The 23,376-nt window shown below is 43.0% G+C and overlaps 1 protein-coding gene across 1 annotated transcript in view; it reads left to right on the top strand.

The window, feature by feature from the left end:
• Positions 1-23,376, top strand: part of LOC126235595 (uncharacterized) — a 263,118-nt gene that overhangs the window by 14,029 nt on the left and 225,713 nt on the right. Inside the window, exon 2 of the mRNA XM_049944309.1 lies at positions 2,357-2,394. Within this exon, the coding sequence (XP_049800266.1) occupies positions 2,357-2,394 (38 nt within the window). The remainder of the gene's footprint in view (positions 1-2,356; positions 2,395-23,376) is intronic.

The following is a 23,376-nucleotide window of genomic DNA, read 5'->3' as shown; positions in this document are numbered from 1 at the left end:
TTACATTATTTGCTAGGTATATACTATTAGACATATATTTTCATCGTTAACTTATTCTTGAAGAAAAGTGATGTCCTTGTCTTGTAACTAGTGTGTTCAGCAAAGTTACTGTTTTGATCACTTCTTCTATTTTTAAAGCTACATTTTTACATTTATAATAGCTACCACAGCTAAGGCTAAGTATCTATGGCTGGATGACATGTCTGGCATTGCAATAATAGAGCATACAAACAAACTTCCCTAATTAATGCATGTATCTATTAGTCATGACTGTCAAAATCCTGACCGTAGTTGGAGATGAGCCATCACAAATGTACAGACACTGTTTTTCGCTGTACTATTTTTCTTCCTCCTCATGAGATAGTGTACTGGAGACAATTGCATTGTTTTCCTTATTTTGTTTTGGCTGTCTTAGTAGTTTCTTCGTATAATTTAAGTGTTTACATTTATTTATGGAGCTGTGTTTTGATTAATGGGGAGGGGGTTTGTGAGAAATCCAGTCAGCAATAATGTTTTCATGATTTACCATATGACACATGAGAGCTGATTACCTCTGAAATGAAGAGGCTGGGAGTAAATAGTGTAGTAGAAACAACTGAAACACATAGGAGAAATGTGCACACACATTTGGAGAGAATTTGTGATAAGTACCCAAAGATAATGTATGTACAGTATCACTGTCCCTTTGCTCATAAAATATTTCCCATCAAGACTTTCACTACAGTCTGTTCCCAGACAAAATTGTTTCTCTTCCTGCCTCACCCCTCTACATGGAGTCCAGTAGGGAGCTGCATTTCCCCATCTGTCATCCACTCGTGGTCATTTATCCCACCTGTTGCGGATGATCCATACACAAGGTGAGAAATGTGCTTAGGTTGTCATGAACATTAGAACTTAATTGCAACACAGAAGGCACATTATAATGTTGGGCATGTGAAATGGCATCCTAGTGTTAAAAACATAACAATAATCCTGTTATGCTGTAAGGTTGTCACTAATATGAGCTAAGCTGAGCACTGCAAGCTGGACTGGTGTTTTCCTAGTTTCCAATGCTGTTGTGCTCAGAGGAGTAGTTGGGAATGTTACAGCAAGGCAAGGTATAGAATGCCCTGAATCACTGAAAGATGTTTGATAATATGAGAACTATTCTTGAAGCTCCAGTTCAACACTCTGTTTGTAAAAACTGAGAGGCACTGCTGTAGGTATCTAAAGAGTAGGTTGCACTAGTGATGTCAATATTGTGGGCTACATGCTTATTAAAATAGTCATGGCACTCAGAAGTAGATAGTGGATGTAAACTCTGGGACTTGGGTTGGGTGGTGAGCCATTGTGCAGTGGTCTATGAAGGCTGCGAAGAGCACAGGAATACCGGAAAATTGTCCAGTGTCATGTGGTCCCTATACAGAAACTATGCAATGGCTGTCATGGGCAAGATGAGCTGCTCTGAGTTTGTTTCAGATTTATTAACATGTTAGCAACAGGCAGCACTCTGTTGAATTTCACAAGACAGCATTGTAAGGTACCAGTCATATGGTACACCACACACTTTCACCTCATTCCTATGATGTCTTCTACTCAATCCTGTTCCCATACCCAACAAATTTCTTCCTGCCTCACCTTTACGAAGAATGCACCTGAGGAACAACCCACATCATCTGCTACACCGCCTCCTGGCTATGTGTATCCATCTGTAAGTAAAGAAAGGAGGATTACATTCTATGTGTTTGATGTGCAATTTTACTGCATGAACAGCAAAAATGTGGTAAGTGATAACATTTTTGCTATTCCCTTCTGTGGGGTATCCCTGATAAAAGTTAATGATAATTTGAAAATCTTGGTGAAGTTTTCTGCGAGTCACCAAGTGCTCTCATTGTCAAATACTGGATGAATAAAATGTCAGCATATGCTTGCAGTGAGTGAGGCTGCATATACAGTCATACACATAGTTCCTAACTGTTAAACTTGCCACAGTGAGTAAACCCTGTAACATAAAATTGTATGTTTCGATAAGCAGATTACTACAGGATTTTAAATAATAAAATTTGGTTAATTACTATTTGAAATGTTGACAATAAAAGTTTATTTGCCCCTGGCAGTATTCAGATAGCCATCTTGCAACTGGAATAAAGTTCTGACTTTATGGAACTCAGTTAGTAATGTTAACTGTTGTACATAATTGACTAGATTAGATGCTCAGTTATTCACTGATCACTATGCTCTCTAAAAGATTGAAATAATTGATTCTGTTCTTTATAATGTCATATTGAAACAGTCTTCATTTATCAACTGTTTGTTTGACTTTTGCAGATTAAATATTTTTTTATATTAACACACAATTTCCTTTTTTGTCAATCAGGCCCTGTTGTGGGGGAAGCCCCGCGTCCTATTGCTCAGGTGAGTGAAAGTAGAGGCAGCACCACTGAGACTGACAGATAGATGGTGAGTTTCACCAGCAGCAAAGGAAGTTTGGCTTTGTGGCATGTAATGAACCCCCCCCCCCCCCCCCCCACTGTTTCCTAGTCTCCTTCCAGGGTGCTAACAAATTTCATTAGCCCATGGTTTTTAGCCCTTCTGTGGGATTCGGGAGGACGACGGTTCAATCCCGTCTCCGGCCATCCTGATTTAGGTTTTCCGTGATTTCCCTAAATCGTTTCAGGCAAATGCTGGGATGGTCCCTTTGAAAGGGCACGGCCGATTTCCTTTCCAGTCCTTCCCTAACCCGAGCTTGCGCTCCGTCTCTAATGACCTCGTTGTCGACGGGACGTTAAACACTAACCACCACCACCTTCTGTGGGCTGCCCTGCACACCCGATTTTAATTAATCAACACCTTTCTACATATCCTATTCATCTTCACTTCATGCTTATTCCTTTTTGCACTACAATCTTTCCTGACACTACAACCTTTTCAACTTCATTTGCACTGGTAAGTGAAGTGTTGTCTCAAGTCTTATATTACAATGTAATTACCTACTGAACAATTACAAAATTATATCAAAGAATACTCGCATACTGGCTAATGACATCGTAACTTCATATTTTGTCTCCTGATATAATGGCGTTGTCACAGTGCAACAGATCTAGGGCAAGGCACTTCACTGAATGAGAATGAGATAGCATGGAATAAAACACTCAAGTCAGCAAGTACAGTGAAGCCTGATGAAGCAACTATTGCTGTCCCACTCTGCAGAAACTCTTCACACATTTGCAGCAGATTTCATGCACAAGAGAAAAAATTCCTGAAGTGAATAAAAGTTTAAACCCATTATTTGAATGAGAATATGACTTTATGGCAGCGACATCATTCATTGGTACTATAGACATTGCAAAATATGTAACTTTACCCCAGAGCTAGGTTACACCACATTTGATATTCATGAAACATGATAATTACCACCTAAAATTGTCTAAATATTTAGTTATTGCAATTATACATCAATCACCTTTGTAAAATGGTAATAGTCACTCTTCTTGCTATTATCATAGCCAGACGAACTTGAAAAAACCCTTTTTAGAATATTATCATGGTCATTAAATTGATTTCTCATGCACTTCATAGAGAGGTCTTCTTGTCTTTGGGTATCACATGTTTAACTTGGGTTGCATAGTAATTCAATAAATCTAATTTCATGTTTGGTACCTCATCTACCACCAGTTGTGCTGTGTGAAGTAAAAGTAACTGTGTAGCTACGTTCTGTAGCTACGTTCGCTGTTTGGGATTTGCTTCCAGTAATATTCAGGTATGTCTCTGATACATGAAACAGAATCAAAAGAGCAATATTCGGATGATCAACCAGATCTTGTACTGACTCCTGTATACAGGTAGCTGTCCCTCCTGCAGTGACCATATGATCAACACGCATGCTGTCTGTCATATGAATCTCAATGTATAGTGTCTGCCACAAGGTGTGCAACTCTGAGGACAGGGCCTCATTCCACATTAACTTATGCTGCCATAGACATTGCAAAAATATCTTAAATCTGATAACAGTGGGACTAATTAATCCAAATGGATCAAAAATGTATGATGTGGCACACAGTACAGTGCATTTTGTGAAGCTGTAGATATTAGGTGCTGGTTTGAAATTGTTCACACTTTCAAAATGTTGAGCAGCTGGATGCTAGAATAAACCTCAAGTTCTAACATCCTCATCATTATCAAGCAGTAAAAGTAGTTGTGTTTCTTGCACCACTGAGGGGATATTTTTGAATAGTTCGTCTGTGTTGCTGTACCATTTCCATAGTGAAGCTCCACCTCTTATCAATATCTTAATGAGATCTTACTGGAGCTTGATTTCACCCCTTACTGTATTGCATCCTGAGATACAATGGTCGATATTGAAATGATTAGTGAGATTGTTTGCTGCCTCACTCTGCTCACTCTCTTTGTGAGCTAACTGTAACAGATCACTGGCTGCAAGAAAGGGCGCACAAGTCATTCTGTATGTGATTGGTATTCCTGAGGTGGTGCAGATCTGTCACTCCTCCACAATATTGTTTGGAAAGTGCGATCTTCATCTACTACCAGAACTTGTCAATGCATATTCTCCATGTCTACTGTGAAGGCAATGCGATGTATGTGGAAGCGTAATGTTATGGATTACAAATAATGTTGAATGGTTGGTCATATCATTGGAAGACTGTTTAGTGACAAATTTGTGTTTGATTTGGCAAGGCAATCAAATGCTGCTCTTGTTTAGTAGTTGAGCTGAAGTGGCATGTACTATGAAATGGCTTCTGTCATGACTACTACTACCGTGTGTCGTAAACCTTCATACTTCCTCATAAACTCTGTGTAGCTTTCCACAAACTTTGATTGTCTTGTTAGTTTCTGTTCAGTCTGAGAGAAGCATTTGGCTGCATTGTGGAAAGAATTGCATAACAAACTTTGCTCTTCCTGAAATGGAAGATGAACTATGAACCTATCTGTTGAATCTTTAGTTGTGTGTTCCGCGAAGTGCGTGTCACATTGCTGCTCTTCTTCCATCATTAAGACATTGATACCACACAACTAGTGTTTGGACAGCTTTAAGGAGAAGAAGTGGAATGTGGACTCACATATTTTTTCATTTGTTGTTTTATGTAATCAATTTATTACTTAACAACATTCATATTATTACAATTTAAAAGCGTATTAAAACAGTCATGAGCCTCGCAGTAAAAACATTAGCAGGCTTAATTAATTAGAATCCATATTTTGGCAATTGTACCATTATGAAAAGGGCATGTAATTGGAAGTACACAGTTCACAAAACAAGGAAAGGTCACATGAATTGGGCAGGTTCAACAAACAATTTTATCAATCAAATTAATTACAGGGACTGACATTAGATGCATTAACAATTTGCAAGCTTAAGTTACTGTTGCACAGTTGAACAACATTCATCCAAATACATACTTGAGCGACCTTTTCCCCTGCATAATCCATCTCCTGCGTCACACTCCTTCTCCATATTCCACTAGCTGGAACATCTCCAAAGCTGACTTGGGGCTTTTCACCTCCGTGGTGACCTTCCATGACCAAAATTCTCCAGCTGCAATAGTCAGGTCGCATACTTCATGGACGTTATTCTCACTCCCGCTGAATATTCCACCCCTCATACTTCCTCTTCTCCAAGTCGAGTCCCAGTCCCTTGGTGGACTACCGCATGCAGCGACGCTATTCGTGCTCAGTGATGTACTTTACGCACCTTCCAGCGCCATCCTAAGTTGGCAAACTGTATCAGTTATAAACGACTCTGTGCACAATGTTGTCGTGTTTTCAGAGAAAGCAATAAGGCTTGCTGGGTGGCTTTCACCAGCTCATCCAACAGTTTTACTCCTTCTTCAGAGGTCTGGGGTGGCCTGCGCCAGCTGTCTGGCACCAAGGTCCACTCTCCGATTTCTGGCCTGACTGTAGTGAATGAAGTCCTTGTGGATGCTGAGGATATCTCAAATGCCTTCAGCCGCTTTTTCACAGAGGTTATGAGCTCTGCCCATTTCCACCCTGCCTTCCGCCCCTTAAAAATAAGCAGAGGAGGCACGGCCACCTTCCTTCCAGTCTTTGAATCGTGAAAGTTACAATGCCACCTTCACCGTGCGGGAACTCGAAAGTGCACTCGTCCGTACCCGATCCAATACTCCAGGGCCCAATGGTATCCGTATTGAGATGCTGAAGAACCTTTCTTGCTCAGGTAAAGGCTGTTTTCTTCACGCCTATAATCTCATCTGGACTGAAGGTCATGTTCCCACACACTGGCGTGAAGTAATTGTTGTTCCCATAACCAAACCAGGAAAGGACAATCACCTTCCTTCCAGTTATCACCCCATCTCCCTTACCAGCTGCATCTGCAAGTTGATGGAGCACATGGTGAATTATCAATTGGTTTAGCTCCTTGAATCTTGATACTTTCTTGCCACTGTCCATTGTGACTTTCGTAGGCGCCGCTCTGCTGTTGACCACCTAGTTACCTCTTCGACCTTCATTGTGAACAACTTTTTGGAGAAGGCTTATGACACATGTTGGAGGGCGGGAATTCTACACACAATGTACACTTTGGGCCTTTGCAGTTGCCTCCTTCTTTTTATCAATGCATTTTTAATGGATCATATGGTCAGGATACGTGTGGGTTCTGTTTTGTCACATGCCTTTCGCCATTAGAATGGGATGCCCCAGGGCTCCATTTTGAGCGTGGCCCTTTTTGCCATAGCTATCAATTCAATAATGGATTGCCTTCCAGCTGAGGTTTCAGGCTCCCTTTTCGTGGACGACTTTACGATCTACTGCAGCGCTCAGAGAACATGTCTCCTGGAGCGCTGTCTTCAGCATTGTCTAAACCATCTATATTCCTGGAGTGTCGCTAACGGTTTCCATTTTTCTGGTAAGAAAATGGTGTGTATGAACTTCTGGAGTTACAAACAGTTTCTTCCACCATCATTAGATCTCAGTCCCATTGCTCTCCCATTCGTGGAGAGAAACAAATTTTTAGGTCTTACATTTGAAAGGAAACTTTGCTGGTCTCCACATGGGCCTTCTTTGGCTGCTCGTTGTATCCATTCCCTAAATGTGCTCCGTGTTCTCAGTGGTACATCATGGGGAGCAGGTCAAATGGTCCTGCTTTGCTTATATCAGTCCATTGTCCGATCAAAGCTGGATTGTGGGAGCATTGTCTACTCTTCTGCCCGGCCGTCCATCTTACACTGTCTAAACTCTATCCACCATTGGGGATTACGTCTGCGACTGGAGCATTCTACACCAGCCCTGTTGAGAGTCTGAATGCCGAAGCTGCAGCATTACCACTAAACTACCAGCACGATATGTTGCGTTGTCGGTACGCCTGCCGACTTATGTCAATGCCCAACCACCCATCATATTTCTGCTGCTTTGACGACTCTTTCGATTGCCAATATGGGCTGTATGTCTCTGCCCTGTTACCTCCAGAAGTTCACTTTCGGCACCTGCTTCAGCAACTTGATTTTACACTCCATACTACTTGTCGAGTGGGTGAGAGCCCGATGCCACCTTCGCTCCAGGCTCAGGTTCGTGTTCACCTTGAACTCAGGTCGCTCCCAAAGGAGAACAACATGGATTCGATATACCACTTGAGGTTTTTTGAACTTAGTTCGAGGCTCACTAATAACGGCTTCATTTACACAGATGGCTCCAAGACTAATGCTGGCGTTGGATGTGTCTTTTTCATTGGTGATGATGCCTTTCAATATCTCCTCCTTGACCAGTGTTCAAGCTTTACAGCTGAGCTTTCTGGTCTCTATCAGGCTGTTCAGTATATGTGCCGCCATTGTCATTCAGCCTATGCCATCTGCTCTGATTCTTTGAGCGCCATTCAGAGTCTCTGGGACCCATATTCGGACCACCCTCTCATGCAATGAATTCAATGGTCCCTTCAGTCGCTAGCTGATACTGGCACCCGTGTCCTTTTTGTTGTGGATTCCTGACCACGTTGTGGTGCCTGGGAATAAAGCTGCTGATACTGCGGCCAAGCTCATATCCTTAGTTTCATTGCATTGACAGACATCTCCAAAGAGTCTTTGTAAGTACTGCCTGGTACTGCCCCCTTGAATTTTTATACAGTATTAGTGCACTAACGTTTGTGACTGGGTGCTAATGACCTTAGTAGGTGAGCGCCCTAAACACACACAAAAAAAAAAAGATGGACATGGCAATCCACCTGGTTTCCTTTATTGTTTGCAATTGTGTTCTTTCTGCCTGTTCATTCATCTTGTTTGGTTTGGTTTTAGGTCCCCACTTCAGTTTTGACCTGAACTTCAAAATTTCCTCTTCTTAGTGTGAGCCATTTGGGGAACAACTCCCTCCCTGGCGTCTGCAGTGAGGATTCCTGTCTCCCTTCCCCCGGGTAGCCACCTTCTGCTCTGCTAGGTCACCGGCACACATAGCCAGTCTGTGTGATGGGGGTGTTATGTACCCATTGGGCTGAGTCCCCTGACAACACAGGAAGCACTCTCCTGATTCCTGAGTTGTTCACTCCCCATGTATGCCAAGGAGTGGTTGCTTGTGCTCTTGGAGCATCACAACTCCTGCCAATGGCCGCTGTGCTAGACAGACCTCGGTTTGGCTATGTAGCACCCTTGGGGAGAGCCGCTGGTCACACTGGCTGGTATTGGGGCAGATGCTTGACGCATGAAACGTATGGAGCTGCAAAAATCTGGCCGAACTCAAACGGCTGCTTCTTCGAATGGTGAACAATCATTGAATGCTGCTTCATGTTACCCAGCAACCTCTCCTTCCCTCGCTACACCATGGGAGGAGGGCCAGGCTAGCCATCTTTGGATGAAACACCTACCCCATTACCTCATCTGTATGAGTACATATGGGAACACATTCACTGCCACAATGCTATTGTTTTTTGTGGAAAATATTCAGGACAAAATTATTGATCAAAGCATTTTCTGCATCCCAATCGGCCACTCTTTGCACCTGTGGTCATCTTGACAATGTGCCAGTGTATTACCCCTCACCAATCTCTGAATATGGTGCGGAGAGTGATTTTTCATTGGGATCTCACCCTGCAAACTGATGATGAACTGTGGGCTAATCTGGAGAAGTGTGCGTTAATTTTGTTTGGCATGAGCATATGGGCCACAAACACAACTGCTCTGATACTGGTTCCTTCATTCTAGCTTTTGAGGGGGGTACCCTCACAGAGAAGGTCAAGGTTATGTGCTGCAATGGTGACGTGAAGCCATATGTCTATCCACCTGTGTGGTGCTTTCGGTGGCTGTGTTTTGGGCATATGTCATCCCGTTGCATGGCAGACACTGTTTGCTGACTGTGGACACCCAGTCCATGAGGGAAGCCCCTGTGTTCTGACACCTGTGTGTGACAAATGTACTGAAAGTGGCTCCCCTCACTAGCCAGATTTGCCAGGCATTCAAGAGAGAAAGAAGATCCAAGAATACAAGTCTCCAGATCACCTGTCTTATGCTGAGGTTCGCCAAAAGTATGTGACACTCCATCTACTGTCACAATCTTCAGCTTTCCTCTCTGTTACTTCATTTCCTCCACCTACCTCTTCCTTCCCCAGCCCCATCCCCCTATACCCTCTCCCTCCTCTTTCCCTGCTGTTGCCACAACCTCCTGTCTGGATCTGCTCCCTCTCACCAGCCGAAGTAGTACGCCCATTTTTGGCACCTGTCAATGATCAGGCTCTCTCCCAAGACCCCTCTGCCCAGCATCTCTCAGGCTGGAAGACACCTACAATCAGTCAGTTAGTCTGTGCATCCCAAGGTTACCTGCTCTCTTTCAGTTCTGGGTCTTGCAGAAACCTGTACTCCCTCTGTGCTCTACCATCCTCTGCCTCTGAAATAGGAGGAGGAAGAGAAAATGAACAAGAAGAAAGATAAATCATAAGAGAAGGTTCCAAAAGGATTTGTGTGTGTGTGTGTGTGTGTGTGTGTGTGTGTGTGTGTGTGTGTGTGTAAGTAATCTGGATTCTTGCCACACAATCATCCACTGGAATTTTCATGGATACTGTCACCACCTACCAGAAATGCAAACTTCTGCCGGAAATGTACTGGCCACAGGGAAGCATCTGGTGGGATCTGCACTTTGGTTCACTCCAACGTCGTAGTGACTGGATCCCACTATGTGCAATAGTGGTTAGAGTGCAAACGTCTCTGGCAATCACCATTTGCAGTGTCCACCTCCCTCCAGGTAGGATAATTCCTTACTTTGCACTGTCTACCTTAATCCAACAATTCCCACAGCAGTTTCTCCTCCTTGGGGGACTTAAATGCCCACCATCCACTGTTGGAGAGTGACACTTCAGTGGGTGGGGGTTTCCTATTTGACCAACTTATTAGGGACCTGAATTTGTGTCTCATCAATGAGGGGTCCCCTACCCTCTCGAATGCTCTTAATGGCACCTTTACCATTATCGATCTCACGATCTCCTCTCTTGCCTTCGTGGCTTCCCTCCATTTGTCAGCCCGTAATGACGTTTGTGACAGTGACCACTTTCCAGTGATTCTATTGGTCCCCTGTCACAGCCTGGCAGACAGGACCCCAAGTCAAGTATTCCACAGGCCCAGTTGCCCTCTGTATACGTCTGCTGCGCACTTCTACACCTTCCTGTCGAATTGCATTCATGCAGTCTTGCGAGGCACCTCTGCCACTATTCTTCACGCTGCTGTCACTGCTGTCCCCTCTATCAACATGTCCCCTCATCGTTGATCGGTACTTTGGAGTGCCAGGGATGTTACAGTCACTGTCTTCACCCGCTGACAGACACTGCGTCATTTTAAACGACACCTTTCACAGACGAACCTCTTCAGTTTTAAGTGCATTCATGCTAAGGCTCATTACCTTATTGAGCAGCATAAAAAAGAATGCTGGGAGCAGTGTGTGTGCTCACTGTGAACATATGGCTCTTCATTGCAGGTTCGGTCCAAGCTCCGTAGTGCTCTGGGCTGCAAGTAACAGTCAGTTGTCCAGGACATTAACCTTAAAGGTGGTCTGTGCACTGATCCATTGGACCTCGCAGAAGAACACTTTGTGATTTCATTGACATCATCTTTCTATCCTGCTACCTTTCTCAGACAGTAATGCAGTGTTGACCAGACCCCCCACCCTTTGTATGATCACACTGAGTGCTGTAGTGAACACTTCACTGAATGGGAATTATTGCAGGCTCTTACCTCCTCACAGGACATTGCAGCTGGCCCAGATTATGTCCACAACCAGATGGTCTAGGATCTTCAACTGCATTAGGTTCACAGCTGCTTTTGTCACAATGACGAGACAGTATAGTTATCCCTGTCCTTAAGGCCAGGAAGAACCCAACGGCTCTCGACAGCTACCACCCAATTAATCTGACAAATGTACTACGTAAACTGCATGAGAAGATGGTTAGCTTCAGATTATGTTGGGCACTCGAATCTCTGGGCCTTTTGTCCTAGTAACACTGTGGCTTCCAAGTGAAATGATCTCCAACTGACCATTTACTTGGATTGGAAAAAGCCATCTGACATGCTTTTACTCACTGTGAGCACCTTTTCATGGTCTTCTTTTCTCCTACATATGGCACACAACATGGCTTGGTCCCATCACACTTTAGTTACCAACCATGACTGGGGCTTCCATGTTCCCCTTCAGATTCTTATCCGTGAGTTTTTCTCTCAGCAGCTCTTTCGTGTTCAAGTTGGCACTCCCCTCAGCACCCCTGGAATTCAGGAGAATGGTATCCCACAGGGTTCTGTGGTAAGTGTCACACTCTTCCTCCTTACTGTCTATGGGCTTGTGACCTCTGTTGGACCTCTGGTTATTCTGGTGTTGTACGTCGATGATTTTTGCATCTGATGCAGCTCCCACTAAGTAGCATCTGGTGAGTGTCTGCTCTAAGATGCCGTCCCATGGGCCTCTGCATGGGGCACCTCCTATTGCTTCCAGGTTTCTCCCTCAAAAATGTGGGTAATGCACTTTTATCGCTGATTCACAGTACACCCCAACTCAGAATTTTCTTTAGGTGAACAGCTTCTCGATGTTGTAGCACAGTCCTGTTTCTTGGGCCTTACTTTTGATAACCAGCTGACATGGCTGCCCTTCATTTGCCACCTAAATACTGTATGTATATGGAAGCTTAATGCTCTCCACCTCCTGGCCCTTGCATCTTGGGGTGGAGACTGTGTCACTCTTCTCCATCTTTACTGTGGCCTGGTCTTCTCCAGACTGTTGTGGTGGTCAGGTTTATGGCTCAGCAGCTCCTTCCACTTTGAAATTGCTTGACCCTCTTCACCATTGTGGGGTTCATCTGGCTATTGGTGGCTTTCTCAGTACTCCCGTTGATAGTCTGCTCACAGAAGTGGGGATTCCCCCTCTACACATATGACTGAGCCAACTACTACTTTCTTATGCAGTTGTCAATTGCCAATTCCCTGACCATCCGATGTATCCTGCACTCTTCGCCAATGAGAACTGTCTCCCTCCTGACACCCGTTCTTGTGTGGGCTTGCCGGTTGGCATGCGTATCACTTCCTTATGTCGGGATCCCCATCTCCACTCACTGTAATGTACCTCACATCTTTCCTCCCATACCCCTCCCACCCATGGATGGTAACTAGACCATGAATTAGGACTGATCTATTCCAGGGTCCTAAGATTCATGTCAACTCTTTAATTCTCCACCGTCTTGTATGTGCCATCCTTGGAGTGTTCTAGGGTGCCACAATCTTTCACACTGATAGCTCTAAGGTAGTAGATAAGGTGGGATACTCTTTCATGTCTCCTACTACCTTAGAACACCATTTATTGACAGGATCATTTAGTGTGTTCACAGCAGAGCTTTTAGAAATTCACAGAGCCCTCCTTTTTTTCTCAGGCCTCCCTCCACAGTGTTTTAATCTGTTCAGACTCAACGAGCAGCCTGCTGGCTATCGGCCAATCCTACTCTCATCATCCTTTGGTCTCTGCTATACGTGCCCTTCTCTTGGCCCATGAGTGTGCCACCTCTTCAGCTTTCTTTCACTGGGTCCCATGTCATTTGAGCAACTCAGGGAATGAACAGGCTGACCGTTTGGCTTGAGAAGCAGATACATACTGCCATTTCCTTTCATGATTCGAGCTGTGGATATGCGGATCTATGTCAAATCTCTCTTTGCCCAAAATTTGAATGACATCTGGTGTGCTACTGCTCTTAGTAATAAACTCCCTACAATCAAGTAGTCTATGGCTGTTTGGTGCTCTTCCTTCCACTCTGCTTAGAGGGAGTCCAATGTTTTTTGCCGTCTATGCATTGGTACTAACAGCCTCACTCATTGTCACTTCCTATGCAATAACCCTCCCCCACAATGTGGTTGATGAACCAGACTGATGGTATCCCACATATTAGTGGAATGTCCCATTCCCTTGGCCCTTTGTGACAAGTGTAGTACGTATTTCTGTTTCCTTAATTTTAATACGAGTATTAGCAGACGATTCTTGGATGGTAGAAGTGGTCCTCAGTTTCCTCTGTGAAAGTGGTTTTTATTTCCAGATACAAGGTTGTACTTCAGTCTTGGAGCAGGGGTTGGGACATCTTTTCCAGCCTTCTTAGTGTGGGACCCCATGAACACTCCCCCATGGGAAGACCACCCTAATTTTTGCTTTTTTTTTCCAAGTTTTCACATTTGATCTAAACTTACATGCCTTTTACTGTGTGTGTTTACTCTTCATTATTTTATTATTTGACTCCCCTGACTAGGACCATCCACTTTCATTGGACCCTGTTTCTTGTGTGTCTAACTTAGGAATCGTGGGACTGATGACCTCCCCGTTTGGTCCCATAACCCCTCTCAATCAATCAATCAGTCAAGTGAGATCCATCATCTAATGAAATTGGCTTCATCCCCATGCTGCTCCATTGAAGCTCACTGCATTTTCACCCACAGGTGGTTGCTCCTGCATGCTATTTCATCGAATCCATCACAGTTCAGCCCAGATGAAACAAAGTGTTAGTGTCCACAGACAGCAATTTAAATCGTCAATTTATATGAGGACCAGGAATTTAAAGGACTGTATAATTGTTCAAATCCAGTCAGATGGCAATGAATGGCAGTGTGTGTTTTGAAGCACTTACAATTGACAGGTAACACACACATGAATGAAAATACACATATTAACCCTTCAGTGTAAGAGGCATGTGGGCAGACAGATGCTTGTGTAATCTACAAGCTAAGCTGTGACCACAGTGCCACGTTCTATTGCATGTGACAACCAACAAGCTGTATGTTCACATGAAAGGAAACAGACAAACTGTGGCCGAGAGATAACTGGACCACCCTGCAGCACTGCACAGCCTTCTATTTCACAAATACATGCACAGTCTTTTTTCTGCTCTTCTAATTCTCACATTTTCCTCACCCCTCCCCCCCCCCCCCCACTTCCTTGTCCAGCATTCTGACTGCACATAATTCCCCTGCCCTGTCCGTACCACATCACTGTATGCACCCACAACCATCACTTCAGTCACCCACACCTACCGTTCTATCACTTTCCCATCCTGTACCAGCTTCATCTCTGTCTTCACTGCCCAGACTGCTTCACCCATCATGTGCAGTTGCTCACAGTCCCACCTCGGAGGTCAGAGACAATGGTCATTCACAGGTGAGCTGTTTGTCTGAAGTTCACATGTTTGGTAGATTTTTTTGTTGTGCCTGTGTACGACTTATCTCCACTCTGTGGAAAGTAGCAGTTTACTGATTTCATATTATTATTATTATTATTATTATTTTGTCCTGGATTACTTCATTGTTCAAATATTTAGGTATGAATGTACTGACGTGTCTTGCTGTTTACAATAATTGTTCATCTGTTTGCATTATGATACGGTAGTAAATGGAGATTCTGTAAAAATATATTTCGGGAAAATGTTGTTTGACTACTGTATCCGATGAAATGTGTAACTTCATCATTCTTAAATTTTTCAGCCAGTGTCTTGTTACATGAACAGAAATGAAATGTCTCCTCTTCCTCTTCAATTTCTTCTCACAAATTTTTATCTACTTCTCATCCTCCATTTGGTTCTCAGTTTACTCCATTGTTATTGTAGCCGTGTTTATGAATTTTGATACTGCTTCTTTCACTATGTTTAGTTGTTGTTTCAATGTACAACATAAACTGTAGAGAGACTGCTGTTACAATACAACTGAGAGCTGTCTCCTTTGTATGGGACAAAAATGTGTGCGTAATGTTGTTGAGAATCAATGGTTCACATCTGGATAACCTGTCTTATGCTTAGGGTTACAAAAAGTATGAGTCACTCCATCCAGTGTCACTATTTTAGTTTCCATTGATTACAACTTGATTACTGTAAATAATTTATTATTATGAATGAATGTGGCATAAAGAAATAAGTTTCCAGTTTCAAATGAAACCCACTGCTCAATTCTGAAAGTATGAGTGAGACGTGGAAGGTTGCAGCTTGTATTGAATCTCTTGCTAGCATGTACTTGAGGCACTAGTAATGTATTTAAGCTGTGATTTTTTGCGTCCTCCCCCCCCCCCCTCCTAGAGTGCTACAATTTACCAGCTTCAAAGAATGTGAGTTCTTTAGATATCCAAAGTAATTTGTAAGAAATCTGTCCTTATGTATGCCTCAAAAACTCATTTCTTTGTTACTAGAACACAGTTATTGAATATGCAAAATTATTAGTTGTATGAAGCTAGTGAGTAACTGAATGGGGAAAAGTCAGTCTAGTAAAACCTTAGCGACACTTGCTTCATACATTTGCTGTAATATGAGGACTTTAGATTATTGCTCATGTACAAACTGAAAATGCAACAGTAGTTGAACATGTAAATGCTGTAGCTGAAAGTATTTCTCCCATGATTCTGTTAAGAGGAAAGATGTATAAAGGCGAAAATCATATCAATTTACCTGATGACACTTAGTTTTCAAGTAACAGATAAGGCTCAGTGATAGCCGTTATCCTCACAAAACCTACCTCATTGTTAAGGGAGGTAAATGACATCTTGATGCTTGTTATTGTCACTGCTGTTTAAAGAAACTACAGATACTGTATTGCTTCTAAAGGAATTACAAATGTGAATGTTTGCTACTTGACAAGGGTATTTTCAAACAATTTGAATATTCTGGGACATTGCTGACGTAAGTACTGGACAATTGGGAGAGTTAAAACAGTCACAGGTGTGATTTTTGGAAGTGCTTGGCTGAAAGAAATGACACCAGCTGAGCTGACTCTTTCAAAGAAACAGGAATATTTCCTTCAAAACCTCAAGCAATTCCCAAATCTAGTTTTACACCTTCAGGATTTACAGTGCATCCAATTGCCACAAATTTCACCCATGATCCCTCTATCTTATTATCTGATCGAGGACAAAAGTGATTTTGAATTTTTTGTTAGCAGAAAAAGGAATACCAACAAAATGTTATGGTTCACAACAAAGACAAAATATTTCCCAAGCACAGGAACAAAACTTCGCAGCCTAATGAGGTTACCTGCTTGGAAAACCAACCAGGACTTAATGGTATGCAAGAGATGGCAGCAGCAAATTTCAAGATTCATTATGTTCTGAAGATAAAGAACATATATTTGTCCCGATTATGTGGGTTATCTGTAAAATGATAGTTGAATATTTCAATGCCATTTGGAACTTTTCATTTGTTTTGCTTGTTTGATTATTTCTGTCTGTAAATGCATACTGAATTTTGTATTAGACTCAATAAGGGCAACTTCATGAATAACTCTTTGTAATTTACACCAGAAAAGCTATGAAGTTCATAAATTACATTTCTTCCCCTTTACAGAGGAATAAATTGATTGTCTAGCATCACAGAAGCATTTCCTTGAATACCTTAACTAAAGATTTGGAATCTACTGGCCTAGAAGTTACTTACTTCATAATGTCAACTGTTGTGAAGTGTAGGCTGACGTTCAAGAGATCAATTATGAAGACTCAATACACAAACAAGTGGGGTGCAGACATGCTAAGGAATGAGATACACTTGAAGTTCAAGGCTCTGGATAAAGCAATAAGAAATAGCTCATTTGGCAGAACAGTTAAAGAGGAACACATGTCTCTAAAAAGTTCAATCACAGAAGTTTAAAGGAAAACATAGGTACAAAGATGGTAACTGTGAAGAAACCATTGGTGACAGAAGAATTACTTCAGTTGATCAATAAAAGAAGGAAGCACAAAACTATTCAGGAAAATTTGGGAAGACAAATATAAGTTGCTGAGGGATGAAATAAATAGCAACAGGGAAGCTAAGATGAAATAACTGCATGAAAAATGTGAAGAAATCGAAAAAGAAATGATGGTCAGAAGGACTAATTCAGTGTGTAGGAAAGTCAAAACAATGTTTGCTGAAATTAAAAGTGAGGGTGGTAACATTAAGAATGCAATGGGAAGGCCACTGATAAATTCATGGAAGAGGGTAGATAGGTGGAAAAACTATTTTGAAGGCCTTTATGAAGGGGTTGATTTGCCAGATGTGGTAGAAGAAGCAGGAGTCTAGTTGGAAAAGATAGAGGATCCAGTAATAGAATCAGAATTTAAAAGAACCTTGGAAGACTTAAGATGAAATAAGGCACAATGGGTAGATAACATTCCATCAGAATATCTAAAATCATTGGGGGAAGTGGCAACAAAACAATAATTCACGTTGGTGTGTAGAATGTATGAGTCCAGCAATAAACCGTCTGAATTTTGGAGAAACATCATCCATGCAATTCCAAAGACTCAAAGAGTTGAGAAGTGCGAGAATTATCACACAATCAGCTTAACAGGTCATGCATCCAACTTATTGACAAAAATAAGAATGGGTAAGAAAATTGAAGATTTATTAATTATGATCAGTTTGACTTTAGGAAAGGTAAATGCACAAGGGAGGCAATTCTGATGATGTTCATAATGGAAGAAAGACTAAAGAAAAATGAAGACACCTTCATATGATTTGTTGACCTGGAAGATGTGTTCAACGATGCAAAATGGTGCAAGATATTTGAAATTCTCAGGAAATTAGGGGTAAGCTATAGCAAGTGAGTGGTGATATGATATTTACAAGGGCTAAGAGGGAATAATAAGTGAATAACCATGAACAAATGGCTTTGATTAAAAACAGTGTAAGACAGGTATGTGGTCTCTCACCCCTACAGATCAATCTGTACAGCATAGCAGCAATGATGAAAATTCAGGAATCTGATTAAAACTGAAGGTAAAAGTATATCAGTGATCAATCTAATGAGTTCAGAATATGAATTGAGAGTAAATCTAAGGAAAGATGAAATTAATGAAAAGTAGCAGAAATGAAAATAGTGAGAAACTTGAGAGTGAAATTGATGGTCACAAGGTTGAAGTTAAGTAATTCTACTACCTAGACAGTAAAACAACCAATAATGGATGAAGCAAAAGGACATCAAAAGGAGACTAGCTCTGGCTGAAAGGTGTTCTCTGGCCAAGAGGAGTCTACTGGTATCAAACATAGTCCTTCATTTGAGGAAGAAAATTCTGAGAAAGTATGTTTGGAGCACAGCCTTGTATGATAGTGAAACATGGGCTGCAGAAGAACCAGAAAAAAAGAATCACATTTGAGATTGTGCTGCAGATGAATGTTGAAAATTATGTGGGCCTGTAAGCTAAGGAATGAGGAGATAGGAAGATAGAATACATCCCATAAATAATTGATACATAAGTTGCAACTGTTACTCTGAGATTAAGATTTTGGATCAGAACAGGAATTCATGGTGGGCCACATCAGACCAGTCATAAAACTGATGACGAAAAAAAGTCAACAGTTACAGAAAGGATAGATTGATGCTTATCATAAACATGACACATCGCCAAGAGCAAAATGGAGCACCATGCACAGCATGCAGATGAACATAACCTACCAAATTTCAATGTCTGCTTCACAGCCCAGGCCACCTGGTTTGTCCCCAACACCACCACCACCACCACCACCACAAGCATTTCTGAACTGTGAATCTGGGTGCTATCCTTAAAACACATTCACTGCTCCAGAAATCAACCTGACCTCAACCTATGGTAATCATTTGTTCCTACATCCTTCACCCAAAATTTCACACAGCATGCATGATCAGAATCTTTGTGGTTTTGCATCTAGTAGGTAATTCTGTTGAAATATTGAGTTCAGAGTCCGTTCTGAGGTTCTGTAATGCATGGACGTCAATGAGATAGTGTGGTAGTTTTGTTAAACACTTCTGGTATCCTTTTTGTAGATAGGTATGTCCTGTGCTTCTTTCCAATCACTGGGCACAGTTAGCTCAAGATATCTACAGTGTAATGTACAACAGTGAAAACAGGATTTGACCGAGGTATAAATTGAATATAGGATATTACAAGGATTTCTTCATGCCCTTAATCCTTGTTCAATGTCACTGATTTTAGCTGTTTCTCAATGAAAATGACACTAATATCTACTTCACTCATCTTTGCAGTGGTGTGAAAAGGAAACCGAAGCATTTATTCTGTATTTTCCTTTGTAATGGAAAGATATATGTAGTGAGAATTATTAAAACACTGTGGAAGGAAGAACAGGATATCTGGTCAGGGCATTTCAGTGCTGTCAACACAAAATTAAGTAGGGGTAATCCTGGAATAGGTTAAAAAATGAACAATAATAATAATAATAATAATAATAAGAGGAAGAAAAAGAAGAAATTTAAGTTACCATAAAAAATTGTTGTATCTGCGAACACTGAAAAGTTCCAATTTATCTAATGGTGAGATTGATATTTTGACACTACATTTTAAACTGACATTTCGAGGGACAGATGTGATAGTGGACCAGAATTTGTTATGAGATGTAGATTAAAAGTGCAAAATCATACTGAATCTATAAACAGATAGAACATTATCTCTGTAAGGTTACTTTTTGTTCTACAGAAATGTCAGTTCTGACTTTAGAATTTGCCCATCCAAATAGCTTGAAGAAAAGCAAACCCATATTAATATCATTTATAGATTTTGAGGAAGATGAATTATGAAGTTATTCTTTCCAAGATCTATACATGAATGGAATATGAAAAAATCCCGAACAATTCTTAGAATGGAAACTACACCCTACCATGCACTACACTGCAGACTATGGGTGCTTTTGTGGAATATGAGGTTGTGTGATGCTGGACTGGGAACAGGGAAACAGTTAAGTAGGTGCAGGATGCACCAGGAGGTTTATTGGAACATAGGAACCCACCCTGCAATATATCCTATCTCTACAGTTCGAAAAAGCTGATCTTGGTAGGAAGCACATTAGTGGATGCAGTCATTAAAACATGGTGTTGGACATTGCTCTCAACAACTGGAAAGTCCTGTTGTTTTTTCAGGACACTTTGTTGGTGACCATTCATGCAGACAGACAGCTTGTCTGTGGTCTTGCCCAAGTAGAATGCAGCACAGTGTTTGCAGCTTAGATTGTATATCACATGGCTTGTTTCACAGGTAGCCCTACCTTTTATGGGATAGTTGATGCTTCTGACAGGACTGGTGATGGTGGTGGAGAAGGAGGATGTATGGGACATCTTGGTCTGTTACAGGAATATGAGCCATCAGACAAGGGGTTGGGAACAGGGGTTGTGTAGCGATGGACGAAGTTATTGTGTAGTTTTAGTGGGTGGCAGAATACCACTGTGGTAGGTGTAGGAGGGATAGTGGGTAGGACATGTCTTATTTCAGGCCACGTTCATAAATCTTGTTGGAGAATATGATTCAGTTGATCCATTCCTGGGTGGTAGTAACATGGAGAACACTCCTCTGTGGCCAGATGGTGGGGCTAACTGGGGGTGATGGGATGACTGGAGAGATGAGTCCCAGGAGATTTCTCCTGTCACCCATCATCTCCTAAAGTCCCACTGCCGAGCTGCAGAGGAGCATTACCCTCATGACTCATTATGACCCAGTACTGTAGAATCTGAATCATATTCTCTGCTAGGGTTTCAACTACCTCTTTTTGTGGCCTGAAATGAGGAATGACCTACCCACTATCGTTCCCACTCCTCAAACAGTGTCATGCTGCTGTCCACTGAACCTACACAATATCTTCATTCATCCCTTTAAAACGCCTGCTCATATTCCCTTGTATGTTTTCCCATATCCCTGTAATAGACCATGATGCAAATCCTGGCCCATACATCCACCACCACCACCACCACCACCACCACCTAGACCAGTCCAATCACAAAATCACCTACATCATCAAGAGGCAAGGCTACCTATGCGACAAGTCACATTATTTACAAGCTAAGCTGCAACCACTCTGATGCATTCTACATGGGCGTGACAACCGAGAAGCTGTATTTCCATACTAATGGCCACTGAGAAACTGTTGCCGAGAGACAGGTAGACCACCCCATTGTCGGACATGCTGCCTGACACAATGTTCTTCCATGAAATGACTGCTTCACAGCCTGTGCCATCTGCATTATTGATACTAACACCAGCTTTTCTGAACTGCTGAGCAGCAAACTTCCCTACATTGTACCCTACATTGCCCCCCCAGGGGATCCACAACTCTTTTGTGGATACGTGCGTAGCGAGCACGGGACCCCGAGCTGATGTGGCCTTCCTTCCTTTCCGGGCTGCATACCTTCCCTTTCCGCATCCTTCCCCATCCCCCATCTTCGCCACCCCCCCTCACCTCTGGCTCTTTCCTTCCTTTTCTCCCCCTCTGGGGGAATGGTTTGTGCCTACGTCCGGAGACGGACGCTTGTAAATGTACCACATTCCTCGCCTTCCTTACTTGTAAGTCTTCGTCCTTCCTTTGTCCCTCTCTTTTCCTTACCTCTTCTCTCTACCCTTTTCTCCGCTGCGGCGTTTGAGACCTCTTCTTTCCTTTCCCTTTCTCTTTCTTCCTCCCTGTGCGTGTCTGAAGGCCGACCCACGCAATTCCATGCGTAGCCGGTGACGGGGTAACGCGTAATTCCCCGCCCCGGGTAGACAGGTAGGACACGTACGTACCCCCTGGTAACGGCCAGGCCCAGGGAGGGGTGATTACCCGAGCTGATACCTTCCGAAAGTGCCGATTGGTCCCTCCGTCCGTTTGTCGGGAGGTGTGACCTGAGGTGTGAACAATCACCTAAGGCGGGAGTGCCCTCAGAGAGGGCCCCCACAAGGGAGGAGCGCGCCATCGGAGACGCCGGTAATCATGGGGGATTCTTCCGCAATGGTTTCCTCATCTTCCACTATGTCTGCTCACAAACGTAAGTTCACTGAGTCTCAACCACAGTCAGTTCTTCCATCGTTGCCACAGTTCCTTGTTGTTTCTCGGTCTGACGAAGGTCACGACTTCTCCACAGTCAACCCTTTCATTATTCAGAAAGGTGTCGACGCAATTGCAGGTCCTGTAAAGTCTTGTTCCAGATTACGGAATGGCACCCTGTTGTTAGAAACACACAGTGCCCTCCAGGCACAAAAATTGCTGCGTACCTCACTACTACACACTTTCCCTGTCCGGGTGGAACCGCACCGTACCTTAAATTCCTCACGTGGAGTTGTCTATACACGCTCCCTCGATGGACTGTCTGACGAAGAAATTCAGCACTACCTGTCAGACCAGGGCGTAACGGCTGTTCATAGGGTTATGAAAAGGGTTGACACGAAGATCATTCCAACCCGCACTGTCTTTTTGACATTTGACAAAGTGCAACTCCCATCGAAAATCAAAGCAGGCTATGAGATAATTTCCGTTCGTCCTTACGTTCCAAACCCTACGCGTTGCTATCGGTGCCAGCGATTCAATCACACCAGCCAGTCCTGTTCTAATCCGGCCAAATGTGTTACGTGTGGCAGGGATGCCCATGAGGGTGCTTGTCCACCTCCATCCCCTCGCTGCATCAACTGTATGGGTGACCACGCTGCTTCCTCTAGAGATTGCCCAGTTTTTAAGGACGAAAAGCTCATCCAGGAAATAAGAGTGAAGGAAAAGGTGTCGACCTTTGCTGCTCGGAAGTTGTTCGCCAGTCGACAGCCCACCGTGCCTCAGACAGGCAAATACAGCACTGTCCTTGCTTCTCCTCGGCCAACAAAGGAGGCGGCCACGCAGACTTGCGACCTCACCTTTAGTGCCACGGTCGTCCGATCGGCCAGCGCAAAGATTGCCCGTTCAACTTCACCACTTTCGCCTGCCCACTCTTTGGCTCACCCTTCGTCGGGTTCTGCTAAATCTCGAGCCCAAAAGTCAGACACCAAGTCTTCGAAGAAAGAGCATACTCGTGAAGAGTTTTTACGTACGGCAACTTCACCACCATCGGTTCCTCCTTCGTCTAAACCTCCTACTTCCAAGAAGGCTACAAAGAAACCCAGTTCCTCTCCTTCTCCGCCAAGGCGTGTCCCATCCACAGCGCCACCTGGCGGAAATCGCCCTCGGCCGTCTTCTGTGTCGCCGAGGCGCACTGCTGGTGGCCG

The sequence above is a fragment of the Schistocerca nitens genome, chromosome 2 (genome assembly GCF_023898315.1).
Source record: "Schistocerca nitens isolate TAMUIC-IGC-003100 chromosome 2, iqSchNite1.1, whole genome shotgun sequence".
Classification (NCBI taxonomy): domain Eukaryota; kingdom Metazoa; phylum Arthropoda; class Insecta; order Orthoptera; family Acrididae; genus Schistocerca; species Schistocerca nitens.
Note: the sequence above shows the minus strand (reverse complement) of the source record. Positions and strands in the feature narration are given on the sequence as shown.